General features: G+C 37.6%; 2 protein-coding genes across 2 annotated transcripts in view; both read right to left on the reverse strand.

Annotated features, from left to right (window-relative positions):
- LOC145785284 (cubilin-like) overlaps nt 1-6,683 on the reverse strand; it is a 34,842-nt gene extending 28,159 nt beyond the window's left edge. Inside the window, exon 1 of the mRNA XM_082596957.1 lies at nt 6,660-6,683. Coding sequence (XP_082453083.1) covers nt 6,660-6,683 — 24 coding nt within the window. The remainder of the gene's footprint in view (nt 1-6,659) is intronic.
- A 449-nt stretch (nt 6,684-7,132) lies between these two features.
- LOC145785083 (calpain-1 catalytic subunit-like) lies at nt 7,133-17,778 on the reverse strand. Its single transcript, XM_082596784.1, has 11 exons — nt 17,414-17,778; nt 16,941-17,084; nt 16,396-16,527; nt 15,425-15,627; nt 14,443-14,586; nt 13,351-13,480; nt 11,889-11,980; nt 11,360-11,533; nt 10,647-10,765; nt 8,091-8,227; nt 7,133-7,502 (listed from the first exon to the last, which is right to left on the reverse strand). The coding sequence occupies exons 1-11, from the start codon at nt 17,561-17,563 to the stop codon at nt 7,275-7,277; spliced, it is 1,653 nt and encodes a 550-aa protein (XP_082452910.1). The 5' UTR covers nt 17,564-17,778; the 3' UTR covers nt 7,133-7,274.
- Nucleotides 17,779-17,873: the final 95 nt, after the last annotated feature.

Genomic DNA, 17,873 nt, shown 5'->3' on the forward strand with positions numbered 1-17,873 from the left:
CATTTAATAACTCTACAGGCATCAACTTGGCCGTGTACGAGAACACAGGCAACATAACATAGGCTACAACAGCAAAACAAGGCTAACTTAACTTTAACGTGCATTTATAGACCTGTCTGTGTCCCAATTAAATAAACGATCAAATTGAAGCACTCTTATGTGGCACAAAAATATATATTAAGCCTAGCTGGATTCAACAACAATTTAAACTGACTTACAGCAATAACCGGGTAACAATTGATGAATATCCTTGTCAGATTATTTGAAAATCTCCAGCCTAACTTCACTAAAACTAAAGGCCAGACAAAAAGTAGCTCAATCTTTTCAATATAAAAATAGTCCAAAGACTCAGTAGGCTAGTGTATTTGTAAATTTGCATTGAAAAAATTCTAGAATGACAATCTATTTACTTATCAAACCAGTAACATTAAGTTACTTAATCCATGCTACTTCAAACACTATAGCCTAAAAAGAATTTGACAGTTTATGATGCTATGCACATCAAACTTGCACCTTTGAACAAAACTACTTTTAATATCACAAATATTGATATCATATTACAATGAAATCATACTCAATGTTCTTACAGAACATCATTAGAATGATATTCTTACTTCATAGTGAAGCAGCTACTCAAATTGCAAGCACTGAAGAAAAGCGACTCCCAGGTAGTAACTTCAAGCTTAATCCTTGCCACAAAATATTACAGACCACATTACCAACAGCACTATTTACATTGCCTGATGCATCAACTGCATGAATTGGATGACAAAACATGAAAAACATAACATGTGTTTTTATATTTGATTGTTGTTGCTCTAATACTGATCATAGATAGTAGGCTAAATAGCTGAGCATATCAACCCCTGGACTAGCAAAGACAAACAGCAGTTTAAACAAAAAACTTCTTTACATATATATAGGAAACAGTTAAACCGTAGCCTACAAATTACATGAAACTAAATGCTGGAAAATTTACAAATTGTTTTCATTTCATATACTTTTTCACTTTGTGCAGGCCTATGCGGTAGTTCGTTGCCAAGATCAAATGCTCACAAAAGTGGTGTATATGTGGCCTCACAACTGTTGATTTTTAAAGTTTATAACAAATGCTTAACTTGTTTGGCCATATCTAAAAATGATAAGCTATCTTTGTAGTATTTAAGTCAAGTTTTGTGAGCATAGCATAACTCATGATAAGATTAATTTATCCAATAACTAGATAATTTTGCTCAAACATTTTACTAACAACTACATTAGTACAAGAATCCAGTAGGGTTTCAAAATTCTACCAATGAAGAAATGTAAGCTAGTGTGTATAGCCTACTGTATATAGTGTATATCCTAATAAATATCTGTAATAAGCTTACCTCAGCTCGCCAAATGCATTATTTTACATTTACTTTCTTCAGATAGTGAATCGAAAGTTACATTCTGCCCAAATTTCTATACCATATACAAAAGTTTTCAAAATTGTCGATGCTACATTTACATTCAAAGAAAAATGTTAATGTATTTCATACAAAGTGCAACACAATAAAGTCACTAAACTGGTAAAATGTTGAAAACTCATGGTAAGAATTAACGAAGTGGCTATTTTTACACACTTGTTGCCATGGTTGCTTGTGAAAGGTGTTGCCAGAGTTGGGATTAACTTTTCTCAAATTAGGGCAGAATTCCTTATCTGGCAACGCTATTACGGCTATATTTACACTATTATAGTGTAAATATAACCACAGCAAAGAATTAATTTATTCAAATAACTAGATATTTTTGCCCAAATGATTTTTACAAACAACTACATCACAGTAGTAAGATATTAAGGAAAAAACCCAAAAAACTCTCATAAAGTTACCAGTAGGCTACCCAGCAAGCCTTTAAATCTTATATATCTAATGCAGGTGCAGCCTATGTTTTAGTGAAAATCAGTGATAAAGTTACATTTGTTTGCTAACTGTGCTCTTTTACAGTTACTTTTTGCAGTTTTAGAATCGAAATTTATCATTTAAATGCCCAGATTGCAATACCACATGCAATTGTTTCCAAAATCGATGATAATGCATTTTACATTCATTGAAAAATATCAATGCATCTCATAAATTATAATAATTAAGTCTATAAACTGGTGAGACTTCGAAACATCATGGTAAGATTGATTTGCCCAAATAACTTGACATTTTTGCCCAAATTCGCGACATTTTTTTTCAACGGGGGAGCGACCGCCCCCCCTGCCCCCCCATCTCCTACGGCTATGGCTCTAATTGACACCGGAAGTTCTAAGAGTTTTATCAACGAACGATCAGTTAAAGACTTAAACCTCAAAGTTTTTCCGGCAAGGCTCGAAGTGACGATGGCTCAAATGTCAGCCAAAAGTCGAGTTCTCGGTAAATGTGTAGTAAACCTAAACATTCTTGATCGCACGTATAACAACGTTGAACTTTATATTCTAAAGAACTTATGCTCTGATATAATTCTTGGTTTAGATTTTCAAAGCAAGCATAAGCGTTTAGTTTTCGAATTGGTTGGTCCTGAAAATGACCTCATCATTTCACATAATATGTCTGGGACATGTGCCGTAGCCGCCGCCCAAGTAGAGTGTCCATCATTATTTTCAAGTGTGAAAGATAATTGCAAACCCGTCGCGACTAAATCTCGGAGGTACAGTCACAATGACTTAAAATTTATCGATTCAGAAGTTAACAATTGGCTTGCTGAAGGAATCGTTCAGCCGAGTAATTCGCCATGGCGTGCTCAAGTAGTCGTAGTAACAAATCCTGAGTCTGGACGTAAAAGACTTTGCGTCGATTACTCGCAAACAATTAATCTATTTACTGAACTCGATGCTTACCCCATCCCCCGCATCGAGGACATCGTGAACAGTCTTGCACAGTACAATAGTTTTGCGACTTATGATCTTAAATCAGCCTACCACCAGATTCCATTGCTTGACCAAGATAAACCTTATACTGCCTTTCAAGCTGGTGGAAGATTATTTGAATTTAATCGCATGCCATTTGGTGTTAAAAATGGTGGCCCAGTATTCCAACGCATAATGGACAACGTTGTTGCTTCGGACAAACTTGAAAACACGTACGTGTACTTTGACAACGTCATCATTGGCGGTCGTAATTCTGAAGAACTAGAGAAGACCGCTGCAAAATTTCTACAATCCATGAAACGACGTAATATGACGCTCAATAATAAATCGCTACAGAGAACAATTGGGTTGTTCGCCTATTACGCTAAGTGGGTTCCGGGCTTCTCTGACAAAATACAAAGGCTAAAGGGAGTTGATGCCTTTCCTTTAAGCAGGTTACAAATAAGCGACTTTCAATTCCTCAAAGAAGCTATTGCTAATGCATCCCTTCAAGCAATTGATGAGAACTCACCGTTTACCGTAGAATGTGACGCATCAGATGTAGCAATATCGGCTACTCTAAATCAAAGTGGGCGACCGGTAGCATTTATGTCTCGGTCATTACAAGGGAGCGAGCTACACTACCCTGCCATGGAAAAGGAGGCTACGAGTATTATTGAAGCCGTAAGGAAATGGTCTCATTTTCTGATTCGAAGGCATTTTACATTAATTACAGACCAAAAATCAGTAGCTTTCATGTTTGACAGCAAGAAGCGGACCAAAGTCAAAAACAATAAAGTGCTATGTTGGCGCCTCGAACTGGCATCCTTTTCTTATACTATTCGTTACCGTCCCGGCAAAGACAATACAGCACCCGACGCTTTATCGAGAGCATTTTGCGCAACGGTACCTGCTCGAAACATTAAAAGTTTGATGGATATTCATAAAGAATTGTGTTGCCCGGGTTTAACTCGTTTGTTGCATTATGTGCGTTCGAAAAATTTGCCTTACTCGACAACTGATGTTAAAAGAATATGTGAATCATGCAATGTATGCGCTGAAGTTAAGCCACGTTTCTTTAAACCCGTCCAGAGTAATTTAATCAAAGCGACTCAGCCCATGGAGAGGCTAAACTTAGATTTTAAGGGCCCCTTACCATCATGTTCTCGTAATATATATATATTGTGTGTCATTGATGAGTATTCACGATTTCCGTTTTGTTTTCCCTGTGTTGATACGTCGTCTGGCACAGTAATCAAGTGCCTTTCTCAACTGTTTGCAATGTTCGGTACCTGTAGTTTTATTCATACTGATCGAGCCCAAAGTTTCATGTCTAGGGATGTTAAACAATTCTTGTTGGAAAGGGGTGTAGCTGTGAGCCACTCAACACCCTATCACCCGCAAGGCAATTCGCAAGTTGAACGTTATAACGGAGTAATATGGAAGGCGATACAATGTAACCTCAAGTCATTCGGCCTGCCTGTAAGCAAATGGGAAAATGTCCTTCCGAACGCCTTACACGCATTGAGATCGCTACTGTGTACATCAACAAACTCTACCCCGCATGAGCGATTCTTCAACTTCTCTAGACGGTCGTCACACGGGAAGTCCCTTCCTGATTGGTTAAGCACTCCTGGCCCAATCTTACTGAGAAAGTTTAACAGGTCTAGCAAACACGACGATCAAGTCACGAAAGTGTTCTTAACCGAAGCCAACCCATTATACGCTCGGATCAAATACAGCGACGGCCGAGAGTCTAACGTGTCTCTAAGAGACTTAGCCCCACATCCTGCTAATAATACCTCATACGGGGATATTGTGGATTCTCCTCAATCATCGGAATATATTGTGGATTCTCCTCAATCATCGGACACAGAGGAAAAGTCATTCACACCGAGTGATAGGCTGCCTTGCAGTGGCGCTTCACCGGGAAATAATTTCGATCAAGTCGAAGAAGTTGTTCGCGACCAAGCGATCGACTGCGATCCAGCAATCAATCCGCAATCAACAACGACTGGTGACCTAACCCGATCAAGCCTTTCCAATGAAAATCCAAGAAGATCGTCTAGGTCCACCAAAGGGGTTCCTCCCGTTAGATATGGGGATCCCATTACCTTTTAGAGTGGGTAAATGTTATAATATATTGTTTTACGTTATTTCTACGTACTTTGTTTCTGTACTGGTCCTTGTTCTACTGATTACTTCGTTGGCGTGTTTTGTCCTTCTGGCTGTTCTCTATTTTGTGTTGCTTGTTGTTGTGAGCTACCTGCCTTCATTTTTAGTATGTTTTAAGTTGGGGTGGCCGCATTTTAAGTTGGTTAAAACTTTATCAATAAAGTCATCTTTAGTTTCATGACAGTCAATAACATCGAGGAACCAAATCAGAGCTTGAAAGACATCGCCGTTTATTTCATTGCTAATGTTACTCTTGAATGTCCTATCCACAAAGCATTATCAGGGTTAGAAGTCGTTAGTCAAAAAGCAATGACTATTTCACTATTCGATAGTGCCCAAAAAATCAAAGACTTTCCGCTATCGATACTTAAAAAAAGCAACGAATAGCAATTACTAAAAATTGACTGGCCAAAAAAAGCCCAAAAACAAGCAACCCGCAAACTCAAAAAAAGGTACCAAAACTCGAAAAAAAAACAATCCCAAACTTGCGGGAAAACCGCAAGGTTTGCAACACTGTTAACGACTCTCACTGGCATGGTTATTCTGAACTGTGTTGCCAAAAAATTTTCCTTAATCCTTTAAAGTTCGAAAACCGGAAGGGGACTAGGTCGGATAGTAATCCGAAAACCAAATCTCGTAAATTCGCTTTGACGACGAAGTAAGTGAACAACAAAAAATGATTCAGCAGTTCTCCTAAATATCGATTAGTGAAAAACGATAATAATTTCGTTGCTTGCATAAACAAGCAGTGAATAACGTGCATTTGATACTTATTTTTAAAAGGAATGAGTATAAGCATTTGATATTCAGAAAGCAACGAATAACGCTATCGAATAGTGACAACTAGTCGTTACTTCCAACCCTGAGCATTATATAGAATGCATGGTATAGCAGCACTGGACGAAGCTAAACTGACCTAGCTTTACGCCTGCACTGAAATATGAACGATCTATCTCACACGCAACAAAATTTTGCATTTGAAAGCAATTTCACTTCAACGCTGTTATATAGACTTGATCTTGAAAGTAACAAGAGAAAAAGAACACGAGGGATTGAATTTTGTGGGATAAATGTTTGCAAAACCAGGTGTTTCTTAAATGCGCAGGGAATTACCAAAAGCGTGGAACGATGTGCAGTTGTCTCTCGAGAAGGAAGAAGTATAGCTAAGATAATAAATAAAAACTTTTTATTTTAGTAAACTTGTTAAGTTGCCATTCAATTGCTGCCAATATTGACTTATGAAATTGCGTCTTAACGGTAAAGTGGGGAAATAAATTTTCTCGTCGCGTTACGGTGCATACTGATTTGGCAACGTGTAGTCTTTATAGTCGCATTATTACTTTCTAGAGCAGGGGGTGTCCAAAGTTTGTAACCGTGGGCTACATTTCTAGATTTTGCTTGTTTGCGAATCTTGACGGCGCAATAAAACTTTCACTCATTTTTGTCGTTACATTTCGGCACAAACTTCAGAAATTCTTGAAAATATTTTTTTTTGTCCTATTCAGGCAAGGAAGTCAATCTTTGTGGCCACCTTCAGACATGCTTTTAAGTGTCCTGGTAAAGACACAGCCACACGCTCATGAGTGTCGAACCTGCGACCTTTCGAACACCGTTCCAAAGCTCTCACCACTCGTTTGGCAGCTTCAACCATAAAGATTCAAAAACATCCGGGAGATTTGTCAACCGTTACTGAGTTTTCTTTCATCATGAGCGATTGAACTCAAGTAGGTCATGACCCCAGACGAGGGCCGCTGGATGAAATTGTCATGACAAACAACGTTTCTGAGTTTCGTCATAATGCCGTCCTGACAAAAGCGAAAAGCAAGAAGTAAAGTTAAATGTTTCATGAAAAGCTGCCATAGTAGCCTACAGACGATATATTCCTGGTACGCAAAACAGATTAAAAGATATTGAAATGAAATGGATAAAGACAAAGCTATTGGTTCTAATGGCTCTGGGTATGGGATCTTGTTCAAGAGATATAACTACTTCTAAAGTCAAGTAAATGTTATCTTTATATTTTTGATATAGAAGTATAACTTTTGTAAATACGTAATCGTTGCAGCTAAGACATTGTAGCATAATTTAAACGCTGCTATTACAACATGGGCCTGGTACAAAGACTTTGCCTGCTTGCTTTTATCATAATTACTCGGATACTAGACGCAAGCAAACAAAATGGTATCTGGCGATTTCCCACGAGGCATTGTTCGTTCACAATCAACAAAACTTTTCTTCCGGCTCAAGCGAGCTCATCGATTTGTATTTCACCCTCCGTAAATATTCTCATCAAGTATGACGTTACAGAATCGGGATAAAACGTAGATGGTATTATGACGTAATAACCAGGGTCCAATCTGCCGAACAAGGACACTTCCCGCTGCTTTTTGTAGGTAGTTGTCTGTAGGGCGATGTTTGATGAGTTGTTGAGAAATTTCACGGAAAGTTTACGGCCCACTCGTCGCGGCAGCTGAAAAATACACGAAAATCGTTCAGTTCAGCTTGGTTTAACGTCTTGACGTCATAAAAGTTACAATGAACCCGCAATTGCATTGTACCGTATATATCTGCATTGTATGTCACAATGGGCACAAAATTAAATGATGAAATGAGATGAATGAGATAATGAAATGAAATGAGTCAAAAACTTAATAGCAACAATGTGCGAGCGTTGTGACGCTCAAAAATACAATTAGCAAGATCATAGGCACGCAGAAGTCTCTTCCGAATAAAACCTACAGTCAACAAGCAAGTATCAAAACCAGTTGTCCTATCACTCGGCAGGCGACAACTCAGCAAGTGCTTCAACTCAGCAAGTACATTTCAGCTACTGTCCAAGTTAACAAATAAGATTTTCAGCTAGAAACGGACTTGCTTGGTCTTGCTAAACTGAATTTGTTGGCTTGTGAAATGCCAAGTTTCGGCTTGCTCAGGAATGGGCCCACAAATCACATTTTGATGCAAAATCTACAAAAGACATGGTTTTTACCTATGATTTGTCATAAGGCGCGGTTAAGTCTTTGCTCTAGTTATATGCCTCTCAATGTAACACACTCACCTTATAAATTCTTAACCCTATCTCAACCAACGGCAATTCTCCTTGCTCTTCAAATTTCCTGTGTTCTTGCATGAGCCCGATTTGAAAAATGCATTGTCCGATTCCTGGCCGTGTCAGATCCGTGGATGATCTAATGTCTGTAGGAAAGAGCAGTTTCATTATTCTGGAAGGTTTTGGTTGTGGAGACAGGTTACCAATTGAAAACATGAATTAAGAGATACTTAAATCACATTTTTGAAATGTTTGAGTCTATGCTTGAACTGTTGTTTAGTGGTTAAACCATTTCCCGTGCAAAGTTTCTTAAACAAATTCATTTTGTTCCATCAAACCATACAACATTGTTCAATATGTGATTGGCTGCAGCATTTCAAAATTTTAATCTCTTGAGGCTTAAGTAGTTTTTAAACTCAAAAACTGCAGCATGAAACATCGATGAGAAAAAAGCGTTTTCTTGTCGGATCACCATTTATTTTCATCGCCAGATAGCTCACTTGTTCACACAATGTCATGATAAACCTACTCCATTTAAAACAGCATCAGCATCGTAAATGCAGATGGTACACATTTCTACATGACACAGATTTTAAAGCACCAGCGCCACTGTTCAGCAAGGTGATTTCGGGTCAACTTTTGAAGCAACTTGACAACTGATTCTGAAAGAAACCCTTTCATGGAAACCACATATGCAACATTTGCTGCTAAAGCTCCGAAGAAATTTTGGCATAGGCCTAATCATGGCCCCCTGGAGATGCGCCTGATTTGTCACATTTTGCAGATTTTGATTACAGCTACTGCTAGTGCTTGACTGACATTTTTTGAGATGTTTTTACTTTTTGCGGTTTCCTAATGATAAAAAACTTTTTTGTTGCCTTAGGGAAGCAGTAGCAAATGAGAAAAAGTAAGTTGAAAAACGCAAAATCAGACTGTTATTGAAAATTAACAGTCTGACTAAAATCTACAAAATCAAATTTTCTTTGTTTTTCAACATGTGAGGATGTTAAAACCTTTTGTGTCATCTGGGGAAAAGAATAAAGAAAGCGTAAAAACCTAATTTTTAGAGAAATTTATTTAAACGTTCGCCCAAAGTTAGAAAAACCTGGAAATTTCTGCAAAATGTGACAAATCAGGCCGTATCTTTAGGTGGCCATGGCCTAATTAATAAGATTAAATTTGATCTGCTTATATACCATTCTTTAATTGAAAGTAACCTGAGGTGTTGCAATACGACTTGGAAATGGCAACAGAGGACTTACGTGCCCAAAAATTTCAAAAAATCTGTAACAAATTTCATCGTGTATTCCGTCCCAACAATGATAGTTGTAGCAAGATCCAGATATCAATTGAGCCATTGCTTAAACTGGAAATTAGTCTTTTCATGTTTAAACTACAAAACAATTTAATGCCAGATTTCTTCTCCAACCTTTTTAAATATGTCAAAGAAGTTCACAACCTGTCTACAAGAAACCATGATAATGATTCTCTAAACATTCCATACTTCTCAAAAACGCTTACTCAGCATTCAATAGAATTCACACTTGCCAAAACATGGAACGAATTTCCTTCTTCAATTAGAAAGATTGATACAAAGTCACTTTTTGTCTACAAACTAAAACAACATTTAAGCAAAACGGATGCGCAATAGAAAAAAACCGCGTTGACAGGTTATTTTGCATTCTTGTGAAGATTTCAATTGAAATTCGAAATAATTTACAAAAGATTAGGCCTAACTAACAATAATGTTGACTGCTTGTGCTGTACTTTTATGTTTGTAGATATTAACAGCAAAGGCAACACTCCATAATCAACACGACACCGTCACCGTCACCAAAGAGGATGAGAGCTTCATCAACACCATCAGGACATCATCATCTAATAGCTCATCCATTCCATCACCCACCAGGACAAGAAACAATAACTTACACTGGATCTCGAACCTTAATCGTCGTAGGCTACTGTATGATGGGCAGTCTGACCATAGAAAAAGCTCAACACCTTGCTCTCTTGGGCCTCATCGAAACGGGCTTTTGCTTGATGGCTTTCTTTTATGTCCGGTTTTATTTCTCCATCCTATTTTTATTATGATGACTGCTCATCCACATCAATATCGAAACTGGCAAATTCAATCCACTACACTTTTCATTTGGTTATGATTTATTATTCTTTGTTTTTGTTTTATTTTTTGCTGTTTGTTTTTGGGTTTTGTGGCCTTGCTAACTACAGACATAAGCTATAGCCTACTAGATGATTTACAATTCAGGCATGTCTTAAACCTTTCAAGGTTTTGCCACCTTTTCCCGTTCATTAACGTGCTGGTAGGTCTATATCGATTTTTGTAGTTAGTATCTTTTTCGACCCGGACTCGTTAATGACGAAAAACAAACTGAATAAGTCAATGAATGACAGCTTTTTGGCTACCAATTTACATTGTTTACAATGTAACATTGTTACAATGTTTTGTATAAGTAAACAATGTTACATTGGTTTCAATATACATTGTTTACACATCTTATGTTACAAAAAATCAAAGCGTTTCACAAAATTAAGTTTCTGTGTCACCTGCCGCTTGAAGTCGGATCCTGTATTGAGGGTTCGTGACGTACTTTTTCATGTTGTTCATAGAACCCCCCGCATTGCATCCAGCTTTCCATATGCCTGTTATGGAGGTTCGCAACCACCTATACAGCATGCATGAACGATGTTTTAATACCAATAAATATGCTTGAAAAGTTGCTGGTCTTTTTGTTTTCAATTGTACTTAAAAACCTTTTGCATAAATAGTCCTTTACGTTTTTTCTATTTCCTCTTTTCTTTGCAGCTTTTGCTTGATTTCATTAATCAACATTTTACAGTGGGCTAATTTGTTTACTAAAATCAGCATGTCAAACAAAGGAAAATTAGTGATTTATTAAACAAGAAGTTGCAGGTAGGAATCGTAACAACGAACTTATTAGTCCCTACTTCTTGTCTTGTTCTGGTACAAGTATGCATACTCTGAACAGTAGCGCTGATAGGGGGGGGGAGTGGGTCCAGAAGGTACTTTTAAACCCGGGGTGATATCAGGGTCTGGTAACTGTTCCATAGACCAGAAACTTGAAAAAACAACCTCGTATTCTTTACATGTAGTACGGTAGGCCTACGCTTTTCTATTTCAGGCCTAACAATTTTATTGGCACCGGCTCAAATTATGTTCCCAACGGCCCTTACACTGAAATCGTATGTCCCAAAGTTGTATCTACACTAAATGAATACAAAAAAAGTTTTCTTCAAACCTTCCTTTGTATGGTTTTCCACTTGGATCAACATCTGGACCAAGAGTAGAAATGGATAAATGATGTAAGTGGGTCGACAAGTCTTTATACGTCATCCACCATTCTTCATCGCTGGTTACTCGTCGTCTGAGTTTGTCCATCTTTCGCTTGCTCACCATCTTCCATAGATTCAACCTAAAAATAAAAAAAAAGTGGAAACAAATAGATTTGAGAAAACAAAAATATTTCGAAAATTGTTTAAAACGAAATAAAATTCCTGTTTCAGTGCAAAATACTTTGTCTCAAGTTGGATTTATTGCGATTGAAAAGTTGTAGTAAAGGATTTGGTTTTGATTTATTTTGCACAAATCAAGTCTGTTTTCTACACTTCTTGTAGCAATGTAATCTTTGGATTCGTAGACCACAACTATAATTCAATCAGGCTATAGTTGTATTGAATAACAACGAAAAACACCAGTGGTGGTCGAGAAACTTAACAGATGTAACATTACCCACAGAGCAGGTTTACAAAAATCTTCAAGACACTGACCTTTCGCCCCATAATTCTTTCCATTTTTCAGACGCATCCCACGGGTTTCGAACCCTCACCAGCTGCTCGTTGGTACCATTTATCAGACGAACCTATCAAGTTCCAAACGAAAAAGAGAGCTTAAAGCTGACCATGATATTATTTAATTGAAAAAATACATAGGCTACACACTTACACAGACCATAGCCGTAGCAAATGGGGGCAGGGGGAGCGGTCGCCTTCCCGCTGAGAAAAAAAACGTCTCAAATTTGGACAAAAATGTCCACTAATTTGGGAAAATCAATCTTACCATAATGTTTCAACATCTCACCAGTTTACAAACTTTACATGATTGTTATAATTAATGAAAAACATTGATATTTTCCAATGAATGTACCTACCGTTTAGAAACATTGTATAGTGTTATATTTTGAAGTTTACATTAACATTTTTCTTAGAATGTAAAATGTAGCATCAACAATTTTGGAACCTTTTTTTTATTTGGTATTGCAATTTGGGCTGAATGTTAAGCTTCGATTCAGTATCTGCAGAAATTTAATGTAAAAGCCCGCCCAATAGCTTGATTGGTTAGCGCGTCACTTCTGGAACGAAGAAGCTTCAAGATCAAGCGGCACTGGTTCGACTCTTGGGGTGTGCGCTTGAGCAACGCACGTTAAGGACTGCTCTCCATTCAGCGGAATCTAATGGATAAAATAGTTCCCCAGCAACAAGACTTCAACAATCGGAAACTTCACTCTGTCAATCTCGGTGACCGGGCCTGCGTCAGGGATTCAAAGCCTCTACAAGTATGCGAAACTGCCAGGATTATGCTCTGCAAGAAGCTTTCCCAGTCCGAAGATAAAGATTCAATCAATCAATCAATGCTATTGGTAAGCAGATGGAAGATTATTTCAAATATCCATGAGGATACTCGCCTACATTTCTTCATGAATACAATTTTAAAAGCCTGCAGGATACTGGTAACCTTATGAGGTTTCTGGTTAGCATCGGTAACCTGTTTAGGCTTTTGTCCATATTCTACTAAGCAGTTATTTAAAAAAAATCTGGGCAGAAACGTCCAGTTATTAATGTAACGATGATACTGAAAGGGCATTAACTATGTTTTCATTGTAATATTACATCAAATAGGCTACTAAAAGTAGTCATAGCCACAAGCTCTGCGAAAGCCTACTATAGCTTTGTACTGGCTTCTGTTGCAAGCTTTTCCACTAAAAATTGATGTGCATTAGCTTTGTTTTGATATACCGTAGGCCGTAGGGTGTAGGCTACTACTTATCAAACCTGGGCTACTTTTAACAATAACAGTACAAGTTCCTGCGAGACTAAAATTTAAAGCATGATGTCAAGTGGTATAGCTCAAAACATTTATAATAACTGGATAGGATCAATAAAATATAGTAAAGTATAGCTCAAAACATTTAAATATTTTTTGATTTTTGTTTTGCTTGAATCGCCTACCTACCCGACATGCTCCTGTGACGGCATAAGTATCAGCGAACGTCATCCCCGACGCGTCTGCGTCATCTTCGTGAGAGGTAGGCATGAAGTTCGGTTCGATCCCACAACATACGAAGCTCTTTTTGCGAACAGCCCTGTAGAAACAGTTAGATAAAGCGACCAAAAAAAAATAGAAATTTCTTATGACGTTAAGCTCTCGAAATGAGGACTAAATGTTTTCTTTCTTGTTTGAAGGTTGCACACTGTGCTACGAGGGGCACTTGAAAACTACTGAGATTTGCAGAAAAATGTTTAGGCATGTACGAGACTAAGGTGGTATGAAAGTAGGAAAAATAAAAGTGCCAAGAGTTGTGCGTGTTCCATATTGTCTTGGTAGCGCTTTACTTTTCGTACATCTCTCCAATACCAATTGTTTTCAAGTCGAGAAGTATTGACAGAAGGACTTGCAGAAAACAAAAGCTAGAAAGAGAAAAATAGAAAAGTTTGATGGGAGCACAAAAGTAGCAAGTTAAGACTTTGTCAATTGCAAAAGAAATGAAAAGAAGCTTTTCAACTTTGTTGTGACTCAGCACAAACTCGTTGACTCAGCACAAACTCGTTTGCACAAATTTAAAAAATGTATTACCGTACAGTTATTAAGCCCATTTCGGAACTGGACACATTTGGGAAAGCTGGTGGACCTATTAAGTGGGGGACGACTCTCTATTCTTATACTGTACATTCAGCAATTTCGGACTTGATTAAATCAGACAATAGATCAAAATAGATTTAAGTTGGGCTTAATAAGCGAGTGGACCTACTAACCGTGAGCTTAAAAGTGGGATTACTGGAAAGGTGTCGCTACCTTGCCATATTTTAAACTGATTGTCCTGCTTTGGTATCATGCATGTTATAACGTCCGCGTTTTGTCGCTTCTACCTTTTTCTAGACCTCTTCTATGTTTGTCCTATATATTGATTTTCTTTGTGATGGTCAGAAATAAAAGAAACTGAACTGATCCACGCAAGCAATAGAACAATTTAACTAAATACAATTCAAGTAACAATTTAAATCGTTAATCAGAATTTGCTGTTCAAAATTGTAGCCTAACACTCACTTCTGTATCCGATTAAACATATCTTGATCTTCATCATTTGTATCGAGTTTAGTTATATGATGCTGAAAAACAACACCACCAGTAAGGTCCACTAAAGAATTTGCGGTGAATCCCCCACTCATAGCTTCATAAGATCCATGCAACCTATTAATGGAATTGGTTCAGGAAAAAGTAGCTTTTGACGCAAATATACGTTACAGTCACTCCACATTAACATACCATATTACTATCCTAAGCAACCAAATAGGGCTAATGTCATGTAAAAACACAAGTTGTACCTGAAATACAACTTTAGCTTTAGGAATGGGGTTACGTTGGAAAACTTGAACTATTTCGTCTACCCTGTTAGCTCAGTGGTTACGCGCCTGGCTCAAACTCACTCGGCACTGGTTCGACTCTCGGGGTGTGCGCTTGAGCAACGCATTTCAGGACTGCTCTCCATTCAGCGGCATCTAATGGGTGGAATAATTTCCCAGCAACAACACTTCAACAATCGCAAAACTTCACTCTGTCAATCTCGATAACTGGCCCTGCGTCAAGAGCCTCTACATGTAGGCCTATGCGAAACTACCAGGAATAACTTATCAAGGCTTTGTCAGTCTGAGGATAAAGATTCAAAACCAACCAACCATTTGAGTCTTGGATTGCAATACCCAAGGTCCTGATCTCAATTGACATTCGGAAACGAGGACGTCAAAAGAGAATTTGGAAAAACATGTCGTTCGTATATGAAAGAACAAGAACAAGTGAAGAGAGGCAAGCTAGGCCAGACTGAATTAGAAAGATGCGTTGGGAAGAGGGAGATGGAGAAAGGTGGTGAAGACAATAATAGAAAAGAAAAACTTGGCGATCCCTCAATCCTCACTCGCGATTAGCCTATAGAGCCGAACTTGGATGATGATAATTATGAAGTCCTTTGCATTACATACTACGTATGATATAATACGTATGCGTATAATACTAGATGATAAATTAACGTTACTTTGCGTAGGCTTTTTCAACCAGTGACAGCCAAAACTCATTGGGATTGCTTGTCCTTGAGTAAACCGGTGTGACTCCATTCTTAGTAGGAAGAAAATCATCAACAACCACTTCCACCCATTTGCCAAATCTCCAAAACCTGAACCTAAGCATACCGTTGTAATCTGTGTCTGTTGGGCTAATGGTCTGAGCTGGTGGAATGATCTGGAAAAGATGAAAGCTCCTGCTCAGATCCGTTGTAAAAATACTCGTGTTTATTGAATATATTTATTTTTGTTAAAACAGTAAATTATTTGTGAACTCTTTTCAACCGCTCCGTCAGCTCGGTACTACGACAGTTTATCGAACGACAGTTTATCAAACGACTATTGATCGAACGACAGTTAATCGAAAACCTAACCCTAACCTCAAACCTAACCCTAACCCATAACCCCTAACCTTAACCCTTAAACCCTAACTCCTAACTCTTAATCCCTAACACTTAACCCTTAACCCCTAACCCCTGAGTATTCCATTGCATATGTGCTTCGTCGTTCGATAAACTGTCGTTTCGATAAACAGTCGGTCGATGAACTGTCGTTTCGATAAACAGTCGGTTCGATGAACTGTCGTTTCGATGAGTTGTCGTTAAATAAATTGTCTTTCGATAAATTGACGCGTCACGGTCAGCTCAGTGATTACGTGCCAGACTCAACATCAAGCGACGCTGGTTCGATATGCGATTGGGGCAACGCAGAGAAGCCAATGAGAAGCCAAAGAAGTAAAATTTTATCTTTACTTTTATGAGCATCATTTAATGTCTGACAAAGGCATAGCCAGTTGGTCTCAACGGGAAGCAAATGCCCTTTAAATGTTGATTAAAACCCATTTACAGCTGTGCGATTTGAGCAGTTCGAACCGACTCGTGCGAATCGCCTATCAAAAATATAAAGGTTTGTTGAACCGCAGTTTGTTTTTGAAGACACAACTCACGTTATTAATTAGCTTCGGGTGACAAGAAACAGCAGAGCATGGGGCAAGAAAATAACAGCTTCCAACTTCTCCTTGGATTGGTTCACTTCTGACTGATGATTCTACAAACAACTGAGCATCGCTGGTCATCTCCTGATGCAAAAAAAAACAAAAAACATTCGTTAACCAACTTTATTATTGCATAGAACAGCACTAACAAAATATTGCCCGATTGACTGACTACTAAAGGAAAAGGAAGACTGAGATCTTCAAGTCATAAGAGATCTTCAAGTCAATCACCATCTTTAGCACGGTATAAAAAAAATCAATAAATTGATAAAGATGAAAATTTCCGAATAATTTATTGCGCTGCATGTCAAAAGTTGTTTTAGGTATATCAACAAAATTAAGAAAGTTGCAAGAACCAGCAGTTTTACATGTGAAAAATTATACAATTATAAAAATCTACACAGCTCTTAGTGCATTGATTTTCAACTGGTGTTCCACGAAACTGGAGCAATAAAATCTCCCAACGGCTAATTCATAATTTAATTTTATTTATTTACATGAGGTCTTTTCCATGTAATTTGGTGCAACGAACCATTTTTTGCCAAACTCCGGGGGCCAGGAGGGAACATTGGATCAGTGAAAAGGTAGCCAGAAACTTGTTCTCTTCTTTTGTTTAAGAAATCCAATGTTTGATTATAATTCTGAAATTACCCATTATACTGCCGTGACCAGTTTATTTTGATAAACTTTTATTATTTTTTATAAAAATTAAGTTAAAATAATTAACAGGCTCAGCTTTAGGCCTATGTATGATCAAGCAGAGAAAATTAAAACGATGTTTCTTATCAATAATGTTCAAAGACAAATGAAGCCAAGAAAGAGTAGCACAAACTTTCATATGAAGAGTTCGATCCTTCACAGAGCACATCCTGAAAGAACTGCGATAGTTGGCTGAAAATTGCTAATTCTAGAGACTCTTTATTGACGCTGTTTTGCACCCTACCAGCGTAAAACAAATTCTTCTTCTTACCAATTCTAAGCCAAGTTTGAAGAAATTATCTTTCAACGGGTGTTGGACTTCTTGGATTAAACCTTTGTCTACTCTTCCTTCATTTGGAAAAACTTCTTCTTCAAGTGTGTCAGTAACTAGTTCAAATTTTGCTTTAAAAGCTGTCTTCATTTTTATGTATTACTATGAAAAAAAAGTATTAAAATATAACTTTCCCTTTCTTTCATGCCAGTACTTCATCTAACGTTATTATAAACAAGAACAGAAAAAGTATTGCAACGAAAATCATTACAGTAGGCATGGCAGTCTTTGTTGTTTTGCTTTCAATCAGTTTACAATGCTGAGTAAAATGTAAACGTCTAATTTTCAAACCTTGTCCTAATGCTGTGATTGCAAAAACTCAAACTGAAATACTGATTTTAAAGCATATGAAATTTCATCCCATTGTCACGTCATAATCACAATACAAAATGGAGATGAT

The sequence above is a fragment of the Aplidium turbinatum genome, chromosome 16 (genome assembly GCF_918807975.1).
Source record: "Aplidium turbinatum chromosome 16, kaAplTurb1.1, whole genome shotgun sequence".
Lineage (NCBI taxonomy): Eukaryota > Metazoa > Chordata > Ascidiacea > Aplousobranchia > Polyclinidae > Aplidium > Aplidium turbinatum.